This window comes from Oncorhynchus clarkii, chromosome 29 (genome assembly GCF_045791955.1).
Source record: "Oncorhynchus clarkii lewisi isolate Uvic-CL-2024 chromosome 29, UVic_Ocla_1.0, whole genome shotgun sequence".
In the NCBI taxonomy this organism is placed as follows: Eukaryota; Metazoa; Chordata; class Actinopteri; order Salmoniformes; family Salmonidae; genus Oncorhynchus; species Oncorhynchus clarkii.
The window spans coordinates 34,566,441-34,582,581 of record NC_092175.1 but is presented as its reverse complement, the minus strand read 5'-3'; the positions used below and the strand labels follow the sequence as shown (position 1 = coordinate 34,582,581).

Here is a 16,141-nt window from a genome sequence, read left to right as displayed (position 1 = left end):
GCATGCGTGTATGGGCTAACACGGACCACCACCCAATGTTTCAAAGATGCCCAGAACATAAAAACTAACAATTTAGGACACAAAAATTACATCCCCAATTTTTTTTAGCATGAATAGAATGACCTAGCTGTGACAATGTGGCTTTATACAATATGCATAGACCAGTCTATGTGATAATCGCATGTTTCCATGCATCAGGGTGAGGGGCAGTACTGTGCATGGAGTGCTATGCTGTGGAATCTGTGGGAAAGGGGAACGGAATACAAGGGGCTCTCATTGTTGGGGGTGAGAACTCTGTGCGTGTCCGTGTGCGAGCGTGTGTGTGTAAGAGACACACGATTCAAGCCTTTTAAAGTGGAAAGAAGTCTCCCCATTCCTAGCTTGGTGCAGAGTGATCTAGAAGCTTGGATGCACATCCAAAGTATTTATCTAGCACTTACTCTACATCTCATACACTAATGACAATTCAAAGGGTGAAAAGTCACAAATAAACTCAGCAAAAAAAGAAATGTCCTCTCACTGTCAACTGCGTTTATTTTCAGCAATTTTAACATGTGTAAATATTTGTATGAACATAGCAAGATTCAACAACTGAGACAAACTAAACAAGTTCCACAGACATTTGACAAACAGAAATGGAATAATGTGTCCCTGAACAAAGGGGAGGTCAAAAGTAACAGTCAGTATATGGTGTGGCCACCAACTGCATTAAGTACTGCAGTGCATCTCCTCCTCATGGACTGCACCAGATTTGCCAGTTCTTGCTGTGAGATGTTACCCCACTCTTCCACCAAGGCACCTGCAAGTTCCTGGACATTTCTGGGGGGAATGGCCCTAGCCCTCACCCGCCGATCCAACAGGTCCCAGACGTGCTCAATGGGATTGAGATCCGGGCTCTTCGCTGGCCATGGCAGAACACTGACATTCCTGTCTTGCAGGAAATCACGCCCAGAACGAGCAGTATGGCTGGTGGCATTGTCATGCTGGAGGGTCATGTCAGGATGAGCCTGCAGGAAGGGTATCACATGAGGGAGGAGGATGTCTTCCCTGTAACGCACAGCGTTGAGATTGCCTGCAATGACAACAAGCTCAGTCCGATGATGCTGTGACACACTGCCCCAGACCATAATGGACCCTCTACCTCCAAATCAATCCCGCTCCAGAGTACAGGCCTCGGTGTAACACTCATTCCTTCGACGATAAACGCAAATCCAACCATCACCCCTGGTGAGACAAAACCGCAACTCGTCAGTGAAGAGCACTTTGCCAGTCCTGTCTGGTCCAGCGACGGTGGGTTTGTGCCCATAGGCGACATTGTTTCCGGTGATGTCTGGTGAGATCTGCCTTACAACAGGCCTACAAGCCCTCAGTCCAGCCTCTCTCAGCCTATTGCGGACAGTCTGAGCACTGATGGAGGGATTGTGCGTTCCTGGTGTAACTTGAGAAGTTGTTGTTGCCATCCTGTACCTGTCCTGCAGGTGTGATGTTCGGATGTACCGATCCTGTGCAGGTGTTGTTACACGAGGTCTGCCACTGCGAGGACGATCAGCTATCCATCCTGTCTTCCTGTAGCGCTGTCTTAGGCGTCTCACAGTACGGACATTGCAATTTATTGCCCTGGCCATATCTGCAGTCCTCATGCCTCCTTGCAGCATGCCTAAGGCACGTACACACAGATGAACAGGGACCCTGGGCATCTTTCTTTTGAAAGGCCTCTTTAGTGTCCAAAGTTTTCATAAGTGTGACCTTAATTGCCTACCGTCTGATAGCTGTTAGTGTCTTAATGACCGTTCCACAGGTGCATGTTCCTTAATTGTTGATGGTTCATTGAACAAGCATGGGAAACGTTGTTTAAAACCTTTGCAATGAAGATCTGTGAAGTTATTTGGATTTTTACAAATTATCTTTGAAAGACAGGGTCTTTAGTTTAGTACAAATATACACTGAGTTTAGTACAAATATACACTGGGTGTACAAAACATTAAGAACACCTGTTCTTTCCATGACCTAGACCGACCAGGTGACGGCTATGATCCTTTATTGATGTCACTTGTTAAATCCACTTAAATCAGTGTAGATGAAGGGGAGGAGACAGGTTAAAGAAAGATGTTTAAGCCTTGAGACAGTGGATTGTGTATGTGTGCCTTTCAATGAGTGAATGGGCAAGACAAAAGATTTAAGTGTGTTTGAACAGGGTATGGTAGTAGGTGGTAGTAAGTGCCAGGCACACCAGTTTGTGTCAAGAACTACAACACTGCTGGGTTTTTCACGATAAACAGTTTCCTGTGTGTATCAAGAATGGTCCAACACCCAAAGGACATCCAGCCAACTTGACACAACTGTGGGAGGCATTGGAGTCAACATGGGCCAGCATCCCTGTTCAAAGCATTTGACACCTTGTAGAATCCATGCCCCGAGACGAATGGAGGTTGTTCTGGGCAGAAGAGGTGTGGGGGGAGACTCGATGCTGTAATCGCTGCCAAAGGTGAAAAAAGTACTGAGTAAAGGGTCTGAATACTTATGTAAATGTAATATTTAAGTAGGTTTTTTTGTTGCAAAAATGTCACACAAAAAAACAGTTTTTGCTTTGCCATTATGAGTTATTGTGTGTAGATTGATTAGGGGGGGGGGGGGGGGAGTAATTTAATACATTTTAGAATACCGCGGTAACGTAACAAAATGTGGAAAAACTGAATGGGTGTGAATAGTTTCCGAATGCACTGTAGGTAAAAAAGGGAATGTCAGCTCACTGTTTTACTCCTCTCAGATTTGATATTTTAATAAAGCTTTGGTGATTAAGATTTATTTCCAAACAGTCTCACGAGCCAAACACATTATCAACGGTCTTGACTAGTCCCCTTGATTACATTGGGCAGGACAATTATAAAACAGACATTGAGAAGAGGGGAGGGAGGCTATGCTTGGTTTTCAATCAAATAAAACGAAATGGGGAAAAAACATTATTGTTTTATGTTTCTAAATAGAAAGTATATAGGCACCAACTCACACCTTGTTCAATGCACATAATGGGCAGGGTGCGTCACGGCTGGAAAGGCTTGCGTTTCCGCTGTCAAAATTCATGCCATAACCAACAGTTTTACTGCTAAAATCAGCTTTTGGTTGGTCTTAAATATCCCTACCAGCGCTGTCGGAAATTAGCAGTTAAAGATCATGTTTTTAAGGACACGGCTCAAATATGGTGATGTTAGACAGGTAAATTGCCAAACCTGGCGTTAGGGCTGGAAAATGCCAGTGCACAAGTTTTCACATGACGAAATTGCAATCTACATGCGTTTGACACTAGCGCCGCCTTAACGCCAGCCGAAAATAGAAACCCCATACGTTAGAACTGAAGAAGAAAAAAAACACAGATCATATCATATTAAGCACCACTGGCCAAAATTACATTTTGCATTTACTTATCAATTTCGATATTTTTTGGTATTTTGGTCCAATAAATTAAAAAGTAAAATAATTAGATGAAAATGCATATTTATTACTTTTGTTAGTTTATCATACTACTACCATCATCAAAATGAAATGAATAGTAACCCCTTAAATGGACTTACATCCATAATTTCAAAACTCACTACATTGAATCACACATAATTTAAAAGCCCATTTCAATGTTACAAACTGGCCTATATGTAGTAACTTACCTTGAAGATATGATGATTGGGTCTAAATGGGTGTATGACGTTGGGTTGACTAAATTCATAGGGTTTGTCTTTAACTGCCATTTCCCGAAAGTCAGACTCTATCCACACACCAACAAATTGTTCTCAGCCTCAGAAGCATCTGCATTCACTAAATGTTCAGTGGTTATCCTTAGACTAGGGTTTCCCAATCTCACTTTGCATAATAGGCAAATATGTGCCTATTTAATGAGATATCACCTCATTTGTATATTTTAATACAATATTTCAAAGGGGGAAAAATATATAAAAAATAAACTAGTAAAAGTTGACTGTGATATATGATTTAAGAAGAAAAAAATACTCATAGGGTGTGGTTCCTGGCCTCACTCTGTCAGAAATATGAACCAGTCTTGAGGTAAATGGGGAGTGAAACATCTCCTTGTCCATGAAGACATCTGTTTCCCATTCAAGTGCAATATTATTATCTTTGACTTGACTATTGACTATTATCTTTGACTATCATACAGACAGAAAAAAACTTCTAGTAAGAAATTAAATGTTTATGTATTGTACAGTATATTTCCATTAGGTGGCACTGTGGCTCCAGGATTACAGAGGAATACAGCAAGTGGTTTTCCTGTAAATGACCCTCAAAGCCCTGTTGTCAGAGATGCAAACGCCTTTTGATTTACTAGTAGTGCAGTTAATGGACATTTCATTACAATAACCACACTGACTACACACATATTACTCACTAGCTGTAATTAATGTCTGACACATACAGTATCAATTGTGCAGACTTAACACTATTTCATATCTCATTGAGTCATGTTTACAGGTCCAGCAACAGGGAGACATTGAGTACATCTCCTGTGTTTGAACAAGAAGTGGAGCTGGAGAATCCAGTACATCTCCTGTGTTTGAACAGGAAGATGAGCTGGAGAATCCAGTACATCTCCTGTGTTTGAACAGGAAGTGGAGATTGAGAATCCAGTACATCTCCTGTGTTTGAACAGGAAGTGGAGATTGAGAATCCAGTACATCTCCTGCGTTTGAACAGGAAGTGGAGATTGAGAATCCAGTACATCTCCTGTGTTTGAACAGGAAGTGGAGATTGAGAATCCAGTACATCTCCTGTGTTTGAACAGGAAGTGGAGCTGGAGAATCCAGTACATCTCCTGTGTTTGAACAAGAAGATGAGCTGGAGAATCCAGGCAGTGACATGAAGCAACAGCTGTGTCACAACAATGTTTTGTATGTAGAGAGCCTGGAGGGGAAATACAGTAGGCCAGCCAGCCAGTTCAGACACAGCTGACTTCCTCAGCGGTGGTGGGACAGACACTGGCCAACTTCTCAAGCATCCCAGACCCTGTACCCTCTCTATCCAACCCCATTCTTCCTTTCATTTCCCCTTTATACCCATTGTGGCTGTTACAGCTACAGTCGTTGGCATCTTTACTGCATAGAATAGGCGTGACGGTATTAACAGAACTATTCTTGGTGCTCTTGGCTGGCGGGCTGTGGTAGATACACTGTAGGTAGCGGTGGAAGGCCTGTCTGTAGGTCCTGTTGAATAGAGTGTAGACCAGTGGGTTGACACCAGAGGAGACATATCCCACCCAAACAAAGACCTTTAGGAGCACTGCCAACACGGGCTTATTGCACAGGCTTATTATCGAGTCCTCACACAACACGCTCAGCACATTGGTGATGAAGAATGGACACCACATCATCAGGAAGAGGAAAAACACCACACCCAGGACCATGGAGGCTCTCCTCTCATTTTTGATTGATTGAGCCATGCCAGCTCCCCCTGGCTCCTGTCTCCCTGTTGGAGAGATGGGTTGAAGGGAGGCTTGAGAGACGGAAACGTCGGAGGATCCAACAGCTGGCAAGGCCTCAGGGGCAGGGTCCTGTTTGAGGAGACGGAGACTGGCCCCTGCAGGGGACCTTGGGGTGATCCTGAGTAGGGCCGGCTGGTTGATTGAAGCCTGGCCTCCATGCAGGAAGTCAGAAGCTTGGTGCTGCAGAACACGCACAGTCAAACAGTAGCTGACCACCATGATGACCAGAGGGACAAAGAAGGCTACGAAGGAGCCAATCAGGACGAAGCTGTGCTCGTTCAGTACACAGGTCCCGTTGACAAACACCTTCCCCTCGTCATACAGGCCAATCACAGGGATGGGTGTTGAGATCACTGTCAGAGAGAGAGAGAGAGAGAGATGGACATGGAGATCACTGTCAAAGAGAGAGAGGTGGACATGGAGATCACAGGACAATTAATATCACTTATTATTGTCATATTTAAACCAATGCACAAACATGGCTACATCTATCTCAAAAACATTATATTATTAGATTAGAAGAGGGAATCATAATGATTAAACAACCAGCAGGTTGATTCAAGGAAGCACATGAGGGCAGAGAAAGTGGATGGAGGTTTTTAGATGAAGTCAACAAGCTAACAGGTTGACTGGCTGTCCGATTTCTGTGAAACCAAAAAAAGCCTTGAGCCACGAGACCATAATGGATGGTCCTGTCGTCCCTGTTTAGAGCATCTCTCAGCGTGAAAATGTCAGAGAGCCTCAGGAGAGGTCAGAGAAAAACGATCCGTTTTGGCTTTCTGACAGACTGTAGAAAAAAAGCACTGATGTTTTTTTCTTCAAAAAGGCAAAACAGAAAGAATGTCACATAGTAACTCACTATCTCTCCAGACAACACAGACAACACAGTAGGAGGAAATTATTTAGCTAGATCTCTTGTTCAATCGTTTTCCCCCCTCCTGATTTACAACAACTACGTCAGCATGAACTCACCTATGGAGATGGTCCAGACGAGGGCGATCTTAGCCTTGGCCTTGGAGAGGGTGTTGGAGCGGCTATGTTGGATGGGGTTACAGATGCCCACATAGCGGTCCAGTGAGATGGCGCACAGGTGCATGATGGATGCTGTGGAGAACAGCACGTCTAGGTAGATCCAGACTGGACAGAGGGGTCTGGGGAAGGGCCACACGTAGTCTGAGGGATGGACAGACACAGTTCACTAACAATTACTGATATTTCATTATCAAATCTTTACACCTGCTTTGTGACCATACAAACAAATCCAAGGTAATTTTTCAGTCTCATATATCATCACATAGACTGCTATGATGTAACTAGAAAAATCATGTAATGATGTAACCGATCAAAGTATTTCATCCTTAATGACATGAAAATAATGAACATTTATGAGGAAAGAGTTTATCTGGCCGTTGCACATTTGCACACAAACCCATTTGATCTAAAATAAACAAACTCTTCAATGCCACTCAAAGTAATGGGGCTTACTGAGATAAGGGTATTGTGTGGGAACGGGGTAATCTCACATTAGAATGTGTTTCTGTCTACTCAGATGATCTTCATTTGGTCGTGGTAAACCTGAACTGTTCCTTTATCCTCGTCTAAGGGTCTTGACCAATTGTACCAATTAACAGACATAAAAGGCTGATTTGTTTGCTCCGATAGACATGCCATAACATGTTAACCAGGATCTTTTTCCTCACCGTCTTCCTCATCCACTCGAAAATCAGCTCACAGTAAAGCCTCGTATCCCTAGCTGCTTTCAATAGATAATTATTCAGAGGGTAAACAAGCACTGCTTTGCTAAAAGAGCTCAACCTACCTACCTACCATAGAGAATGTTGATCAGTGAGACCGGCATGACGAGAAAACCCACAAGCATGTCTGCCACAGCAAGGGAGCGCAGGAAGAAGCTGGTGGCATTCTGTAGCTTCCTCTCCAGAGACACAGCTAGGATGAGCAGGATGTTGCCCACCACAGTGAAGAAGATGACCATTAAGATGAGCAGAGCAGGCCAGTTCTTCTCCTTGTCAGGTGTCTCCGGTCTGGAGTCAGACTGATTCCACTCCACAGGGAAGCTCAGATTAAAGAAAACTGTAGTGCTCTCTGGCATAGTCATCCTGTCACTGAGAGAGGCTATAGGCTAGACCCTCCAAGCAGGGCTGCTGCTGTGCTCAGCCACCCATCACCTGTGCTCAAAAGCAGCACTAAGGTGCTCAACAAACATTGGACTTCCTGCGATGCCAATGATAGACAGAAGGTTTAGTTTTTCATACCCATGGTGCACTCGGGTGTTATTTGTGATGATATATTTTTTTTTTATCTGCAAAATAAATCGAAACAGTTCTGAGTTAGTCACATTTCTGTAAACACATTTCCACTGTAGACAGACAACTTAGCTTGTGTATTAACAGAACATTACAGCCACATCAACCTCTGCTTCAATGTATGTAACATCTGTCTGTGATTCTCAGCAGCAAATGTTTTAGTTGTCATAGGAGACTTTGCATAACAAATATTTGTACTGTATGTGCAAATGTTATTTTTCCATTGTTTACTCCCCCCCCTAAACAGTTAGGCTATTTTATTTATTCAAATGACGTACTACTAGACTTGACATTATATTCGCATGTGCACATCATACAGAGTATACATTTAGAGCAGATGGCAGTAGGCGTGATTTCCTAATTGCTCTGGTTAAAGTCCGCTATTCCTGCCAGATGGTCTGGATGCTCTGGGCTCTCTGCTGGTGCCAAAGAGGATGTGCAGTGTGTGATCACGGGACATGGATCCGGTTCTGATCCACGGAGTCAAGGAACAGCTGGACCGCTGCCAGAAAGCATGCAGCATCAATAAGATCCGCAGAGACTGTAAGTCTTGAACTGCACTGTTGGTTAACGGCTTGTAAGTAAGCATTTCACTGTAAAGTCTACACTTGTATTCGGCGCATGTGACAACAAGTTGATTTGATTAAAATAGCAAAGAAATTATACAGACTTGATACAGCGCTTGGCTATTGAAGAAGACCCCAGATGGCATTGCATGCTATACTTCTGTAAGAATGGCCAACTGCTGATGTGTATCACATTGGTCTCTGTGCCACATCGGGAGTCTGGGTAAAATGCTGTATCTTTGACAGTCAGACTAGAAGTCACTACCACCGTAAGAACATAAAAATGTCATACCATGCCGTGCTATAAAGAGAAATACAAATAAAGAGAAATACAAATTAGAAATAGTCAGAGTTAATTTTAGTCCTTGGATTTCTTCATTCCTCCGGCAAACATTGAGGCTCTGGTGATTCAATCGTCTGAAATAAATAAAAAAATGTCACGTTTAATTTGCTCACCAAACACCAAGCTACACGAATTTAACACGAATTTACCCCTGGGGGAGTGGTGGAAAGTTTAATGTTTTAAAATGCATCCCAGTACTGACAATGTCTATAGCAGTGGAGGCTGGTGGGAGAAGCTACAGGAGGACGGGCTCATTGTAATGGCTTAAATGGAATAAATGGAACGGAGTTAAACATGTTGTTTCCATATGTTTGATGTGTTTGTTACCATTTCATGTCATTCAAGCCATTAGAATGAGCTTGTCCTTGTATAGTTCCACCCACCAGCATCCAATGGTCTGTAGGAGAAAAAAAATGATGATGTAGAACAGGGCTCTCCAACCCTGTTCCTGGAGAGTTACCCTCCTGTAGGTTTTAACTCCAACCCTGTTCCTGGAGAGTTACCCTCCTGTAGGTTTTAACTCCAACCCTGTTCCTGGAGAGTTACCCTCCTGTAGGTTTTAACTCCAACCCTGTTCCTGGAGAGTTACCCTCCTGTAGGTTTTAACTCCAACCCTGTTCCTGGAGAGCTACCCTCCTGTAGGTTTTAACTCCAACCCTGTTCCTGGAGATCTACCCTCCTGTAGGTTTTAACTCCAACCCTGTTCCTGGAGAGCTACCCTCCTGTAGGTTTTAACTCCAACCCTGTTCCTTGAGATCTACCCTCCTGTAGGTTTTAACTCCAACCCTGTTCCTGGAGAGCTACCCTCCTGTAGGTTTTAACTCCAACCCTGTTCCTGGAGAGCTACCCTCCTGTAGGTTTTAACTCCAACCCTGTTCCTGGAGAGCTACCATCCTGTAGGTTTTAACTCCAACCCTGTTCCTGGAGAGCTACCGTCCTGTAGATTTGAACTCCAACCCTGTTCCTGGAGAGCTACCCTCCTGTAGGTTTTCACTCCAACCCTGTTCCTGGAGAGCTACCCTCCTGTAGGTTTTCACCCCAACCCTGTTCCTGGAGCGCTACCCTCCTGTAGGTTTTAACTCCAACCCTATTCCTGGAGAGCTACCGTCCTGTAGTTTTCACTCCAACCCTAATGTAGCACACCTGATTCTAATAATTAGCTGGTTGATAAGCTGAACCAGGTTAGTTAGGTTGAAGCAGGTCCATGGGGATTCGTGATGACAGCAGTCGAATTGAAGTACTGGAGATAATTGCAAACGTAACAGAAGAAGAAGATGGCAGACAAGGAAAAAAACAAGAAAGTGGAATATACACTACATGACAAAATGTATGTGGACACCAGCTTAAACATCTCATTCTAAAATCATGGGTATTAATATGGAGTTGGTCCCACCTTTGCTGCTATAACAGCCTCCTCTCTTGTGGGAAGGCTTTCCACTAGATGTTGTAACTTTCTTCCATTCAGCTACAAGGTCGGGCACTGATGTTGGGCGATTAGGCCTGGCTCGCAGTCGGCGTTCCAATTCATCCGAAAGGTGTTAGATGGGGGTTGAGGTCAGGGCTCTGTGCAGGCCAGTCAAGTTCGTCCACACCAATCTCGACAAACCAGTTCTATATGGACCTCACTTTGTGCATGGGGGCATTGTCATGCTGAAACAGGAAATGGCCTTCCCCAAACTGTTGCCACAAAGTTGGAAGCACAGAATTCTCTAGAATGTCATTGTTTGCTGTAGCGTTAAGATTTCCCTTCACTGGAACTAAGGGGCCTAGCCCGAACCATGAAAAACAGCCCCAGAACATTATTCATTCTCCAGCAAACTTTACAGTTGGCACTATGCATTGGGGCAGGTAGCGTTCTCCAGGCATCCACTAAACCAAGATTTGTCAGTCAGACTGTCAGATGGTGAAGCTTGATTCATCACTCCAGAGAACACATTTCCACTGCTCCAAAGTCCAATGGTGGCACGCTTTACACCACTCCAGCCAACGTTAGTTATTGCGCATTATGATCTTAGGCTTGTGTGCACCAGCTCAGCCATGGTAACCCATTTCATGAAGTTTCCGATGAACAGCTCTTGTGCAGATGTTGCTTCCAGAAGCAGTTTGGAACTCGGTAGAGAGTGTTGCAACTGAGGACAGATGATTTTTACACACTACGGGTTTCAGCAGTCACCGGGCCTGTTCTGTGAGCTTGTGTGGCCTACCACTTCGGCTGAGCAATTGTTGCTCCTAGATGTTTCTACTTCACAATATCACTTACAGTTGACCGGGGCAGCTCTAGCAGGGCAGAAATTTGACTTGTGACTTGTGACAGTGCCACGTTGAAAGTCACTGAGCACTTCAGTAAGGCCATTCTACTGAAAATGTTTGTCTATGGAGATTGCATGGCTGTGTGCTTGATTTTATACGCTTGTTAGGAACGGGTGTAGCTGAAAAAGCCAAATCCACTCATTTTAAGGGGTATCTACATACTTTTGTATATATAGTGTATTATGAATAAATATAGAGTGGGGGATAGCAGAAGCCTTCTGGAAGATCTGTTGAAGGGGAAGATGGCAGATAAGGAGAAACATGTTTTGATGGAATGGAGGATTGCACAGCACTTTTGGAAGAGATCGAGAAGGAAAGTTAAATAATTGTGGTGCAGGTGCAGTGATGACCGACAAGAAGGAGCTGAGTGCACTGGGGAACAATGTGGTGATGATGGTTGGAGTCAAGTGCAAAAAGAGGAATACGTGCTCTAGTAGCTCAGAGATGGAACCTGACAGGGGTATGGATGTAGTACGTGCAGTGAGGACTGCTGAGTTCAGGCCTCGTCCAGATGGTGATGAAAGTGATTTTGGCCCAGTGGGAGTGAGACTTTGAGAGAATGGATCTTTGCCTTCTGGCTGATCCATATGTGGTGTCAGGTTGGGTGGAAAAGAGGTTAGGGAATGTTTGTTCGGTGAAAGGGACTCGAAGAGGTATAATGTAGATTTTGTGCGTTTCTGCTGTCCAGAGGGAGCGTGCGCTCCGTACAACGCGACTGGGGACAAGAACTGTGACTTGCTTTCCTCTCCAGAGCAGGGCATTGCTCCCTCTGGTAGCAGCTAATGGGGATCCAGCTAATGGGGATCCAGCTAATGGGGATCCAGCTAATGGGGATCCAGCTAATGGGGATCCAGGTAATGGGGATCCAGCTAATGGGGATCCAGCTAATGGGGATCCAGCTAATGGGGATCCAGGTAATGGGGATCCAGGTAATGGGGATCCAGGTAATGGGGATCCAGCTAATGGGGATCCAGCTAATGGGGATCCAGGTAATGGGGATCCAGCTAATGGGGATCCAGGTAATGGGGATCCAGGTAATGGGGATCCATAATAAATACAAATAACTGGAGTGGCGTTAAGTGTTGAGGAAGATCAACTGAAGTGGAAGATTCCCTGTGTCTGTGACGCCCGTCATTTGGTTTGACGCAGACCCGGTGGAGAGCTGATGACCCGGTGGAGAGCTGATGACCCGGTGGAGAGCTGATGACCCGGTGGAGAGCTGATGACCCGGTGGAGAGCAGATGACCCGGTGGAGAGCGCAATTAAATGGAAAAGCCACCGTCTGGACTACTAAGTTAGGATCTGTCAGTTATCCCGTAAGAGCTTTTGTCCCAAATCCATTAGCGTTTTAGGTGTCAAACTTATGGTAATATGGCAGTAGTGTGTAGCAGGGAGATTCTGAGATGTGTGCAGGAGAACATGAGACAAAGGAATGTGTAGTATCAGTGGAACAAAAGTGTGTGTGTGTTAACTATAGGGGTACCCATGGTGCTGGAGATCAGAGGTGTCCGGAGAGAGAAAGACAGGTTGAGGTTACCAGGATCAGAGTAGTGCAGGTGTCGTATGCAGAGGCACTGAAGAGAGTAGTAGAGGAAGATGTATCCAGGGTGAAGAATCCTAAGAGGATCTCTGTGAGTTGGCCGAGGCCAATAGAGAGTGATAGGAATAACATGTGCTTCAGTAAGGTTGGTTTTTAGGCGTTCATGGCCATTGTTGTCAATTATACCGCAGGAATAGAACGTAAATCATAGAGGACATAGAGAATAGGCTAATACACAGCCAATACAGTAGGTGGTGGCATGCACCTATGACATTTGTTTGCGGGCCGCCATTATACCAAATAAGACACACCAAAGTAGCCGTTGCAGACTCAAGTCAGGGACGTAGAGAGGCTGGTATTAGCAAGACTAGTAGAGTAAGTGTATTGTTGTCAGAATAGATGGATGCAGTTCAATGCATGATTAATATAATTCACCAATACATTTCTTGGTAGTCCAAAAAATATTGCTATCAGGTTGTAAATCACAGCTGGCCTGGTACATTGTTTGCTGCCTCCGCCCATTCGGGATGCACTGTTTCAGTTTCAATGACTCAATATTTTGGACAAAAACGGACAATGTAACTAAGGCTGGGAATGTCAATACAATCAATCTACCACGGGCAATGATCACAAGTCAGTCGTAACGGGGCTAATTAACTAGTTGTATCTATTTATGTAGCTATTTATTTAGCAAGCTAAAAACCTGGAGCCTAACGTTAGCTAGCTAGCTAGGCTGTCATGTCATTGTGCGAGTGGCCAACTTTTTCTCATCATATTACTTTTACAGTGGCTACAGGTAGAGATGTTGCTGTCATTTGGTTAGCAAGCAAGAAACGTGAATAGCTTTGCTAGCTAGCTATGCTGAACTTGAACAACTATTATCCACAGTTAGCATGCATATCTATTATTTGTAAATAAATAAATACTTTTTTCTTTACATAGTTGAATGTGCTGACAACAAAATCACACAAAAATTATCAATGGAAATCAAATTTATCAACCCATGGAGGTCTGGATTTGGAGTCACACTCAAAATTAAAGTGGAAAACCACACTACAGGCTGATCCAACTTTGATGTAATGTCCTTAAAACAAGTCAAAATGAGGCTCAGTAGTGTGTGTGGCCTCCACGTGCCTGTATGACCTCCCTACAACACCTGGGCATGCTCCTGATGAGGTGGCGGATGGTCTCCTGAGGGATCTCCTACCAGACCTGGACTAAAGCATCCGCCAACTCCTGGACAGTCTGTGGTGCAACGTGGCGTTGGTGGATGGAGCGAGACATGATGTCCCAGATGTGCTCAATTGGATTCAGGTTTGGGGAGCCAGTCCATAGCATCAATGCCTTCCTCTTGCAGGAACTGCTGACACACTACAGCCACATGAGGTCTAGCATTGTCTTGCATTAGAAGGAACCCAGGGCCAACCGCACCAGCATATGGTCTCACAAGGGGTCTGAGGATCTCATCTCGGTATCTAATGGCAGTCAGGCTACCTCTGGCGAGCACATGGAGGGCTGTGCGGCCCCCCAAAGAAATGCCACCCCACACCATGACTAACCCACCGCCAAACCGGTCATGCTGGAGGATGTTGCAGGCAGCAGAATGTTCTCCACGGAGTCTCCAGACTCTGTCACGTCTGTCACATGTGCTCAGTGTGAACCTGCTTTCATCTGTGAAGAGCACAGGGCGCCAGTGGCGAATTTTCCAATCTTGGTGTTCTCTGGCAAATGCCAAACGTCCTGCACGGTGTTGGGCTGTAAGCACAACCCCCACCTGTGGACGTCGGGCCGTCATACCACCCTCAGTCTGTTTCTGACCGTTTGAGCAGACACATGCATATTTGTGGCCTGCTGGAGGTCATTTTGCAGGGCTCTGGCAGTCTCCTCCTGCTCCTCCTTGCACAAAGGCGGAGGTAGCGGTCCTGCTGCTGGGTTGTTGCCCTCCTACGGCCTCCTCCACGTCTCCTGATGTACTGGCCTGTCTCCTGGTAGCGCCTCTGGACACTACGCTGACAGACACAGCAAACCTTCTTGCCACAGCTCGCATTGATGTGCCATCCTGGATGAGCTGCACTACCTGAGCCACTTGTGTGGGTTGTAGACTCCGTCTCGTGCTACCACTAGAGTGAAAACACCGCCAGCATTCAAAAGTGACCAAAACTTCAGCCAGGAAGCATAGGAACTGAGAAGTGGTCTGTGGTTATCACCTGCAGAACCACTCCTTTATTGGGGGTGTCTTGCTAATTGCCTATAATTTCCACCTGTTGTCTATTCCATTTGCACAACAGCATGTGAACTTTATTGTCAATCAGTGTTGCTTCCTTAGTGGATAGTTTGATTTCACAGAAGTGTGAATGACTTGGAGTTACATTGTGTTGTTTAAGTGTTCCCTTTATTTTTTTGAGCAGTGTATTTGGCATGGATCAAAGAGGTGAGCAGGCAGTTCCCATTCAATTGTCAAAACATGGGTTAGGACAATAGTGCATTGGCAGAGAAGTTGAAGAAGGGGTGAGCAGGCTACTATTCCCCAGTGTTTATCAGTGCAAATTGTATTTATTTTTTACTTTTTACCCATTTTTCTCCCCAATTTCATGATTCCCAATTGCTAGTTACGGTCTTGTCCCATCACTGCAACTCCCGTACGGACTCGGGAAAGGCGAAGGTCGAGGGCCACGCGTCCTCCGAAACACAGTACCTTAAGCCACACTGCTTCTTGACACACTGCTCGCTTAACCCAGAAGCCAGCTGCAACAATGTGTCGAAGGAAAAAAGTACAGCTGGCAACCAAAGTCAGCGTGCATGCACACGGCCGCCACAAAGAGTCGCTAGAGCGCGATGGGACAAGGACATCCCAGCCGGCCAAACCCTGGACTCGGTGGTGGAAAAAATACACAATTGTCATACTTGAGTAAAAGTAAAGACACCTTAATAGAAAAGGACTCAAGTAAAAGTGAGTCACCCAGTAAAATACCACTTGAGTAAAAGTCCAAAAGTATTTGGTTTTATATATAGTTAAGTATCAAAAGTAAATGTAATTGCTAAAATATACTTAAGTAAAAGCAAAAGTATAAATCATTTCACATTCCTTATATTAAGCAAACCAGATGGAATGATTTTCTTGTTTTATTATTTTAAGGATAGCCAGGGGCACACCAACACTCAAATATCATTTACAAAATAATAATTTGTGTTTTAATGAGTCCGCCAGATCAGAGGCAGTAGTGATGACCAGGGATGTTCTCTTGATAAGTGTGTGAATTTGACAATTTTTCTGTCCTGCTAAGCATTCAAAATGTAACTAGTACTTTTGGGTGTCAGGGAAAATGAATGGAGTAAAAAGTACATTATTTTATTTAGGAATGTAGTGAAGTTAAAGTAAAAGTTGTCAAAAAGACAAGTACAGATACCCCCCAAAAACGACTTAAGTAGTACTTTAAAGTATTTTCACACCACTGCCCGGATGACGCTGGGCAAATTGTGCGCCGCCTCATGGGTCGAACCCGGATCTGTAGTGACGCCTCTAGCATTGCGATGCAGTGCCTTAGACCGCTGCGCCACTCAGGAGGACCATCAGTG

The 16,141-nt window shown here is 44.6% G+C and overlaps 1 protein-coding gene across 1 annotated transcript; it reads right to left on the bottom strand.

Annotated features, from left to right (window-relative positions):
- Positions 1–4,939: 4,939 nt before the first annotated feature.
- Positions 4,940–7,598, bottom strand: LOC139388495 (5-hydroxytryptamine receptor 2A-like). The gene is made up of 3 exons (XM_071135193.1): positions 7,310–7,598; positions 6,455–6,655; positions 4,940–5,835 (listed from the first exon to the last, which is right to left on the bottom strand). The coding sequence occupies exons 1-3, from the start codon at positions 7,596–7,598 to the stop codon at positions 4,940–4,942; spliced, it is 1,386 nt and encodes a 461-aa protein (XP_070991294.1).
- Between the last annotated feature and the right edge of the window lie 8,543 nt (positions 7,599–16,141).

Coding starts and splice junctions, on each gene's coding strand:
- LOC139388495 (XM_071135193.1), bottom strand. CDS start 7,598: ATGACTATGCCAGAGAGCACTACAGTTTTCTTTAATCTGAGCTTCCCT. Junction 6,656..7,309: donor ACTGATCAACATTCTCTATG/GTAGGTAGGTAG, acceptor TCCATCCCTCAG/ACTACGTGTGGCCCTTCCCC. Junction 5,836..6,454: donor CGTCTGGACCATCTCCATAG/GTGAGTTCATGC, acceptor TCTCTCTGACAG/TGATCTCAACACCCATCCCT.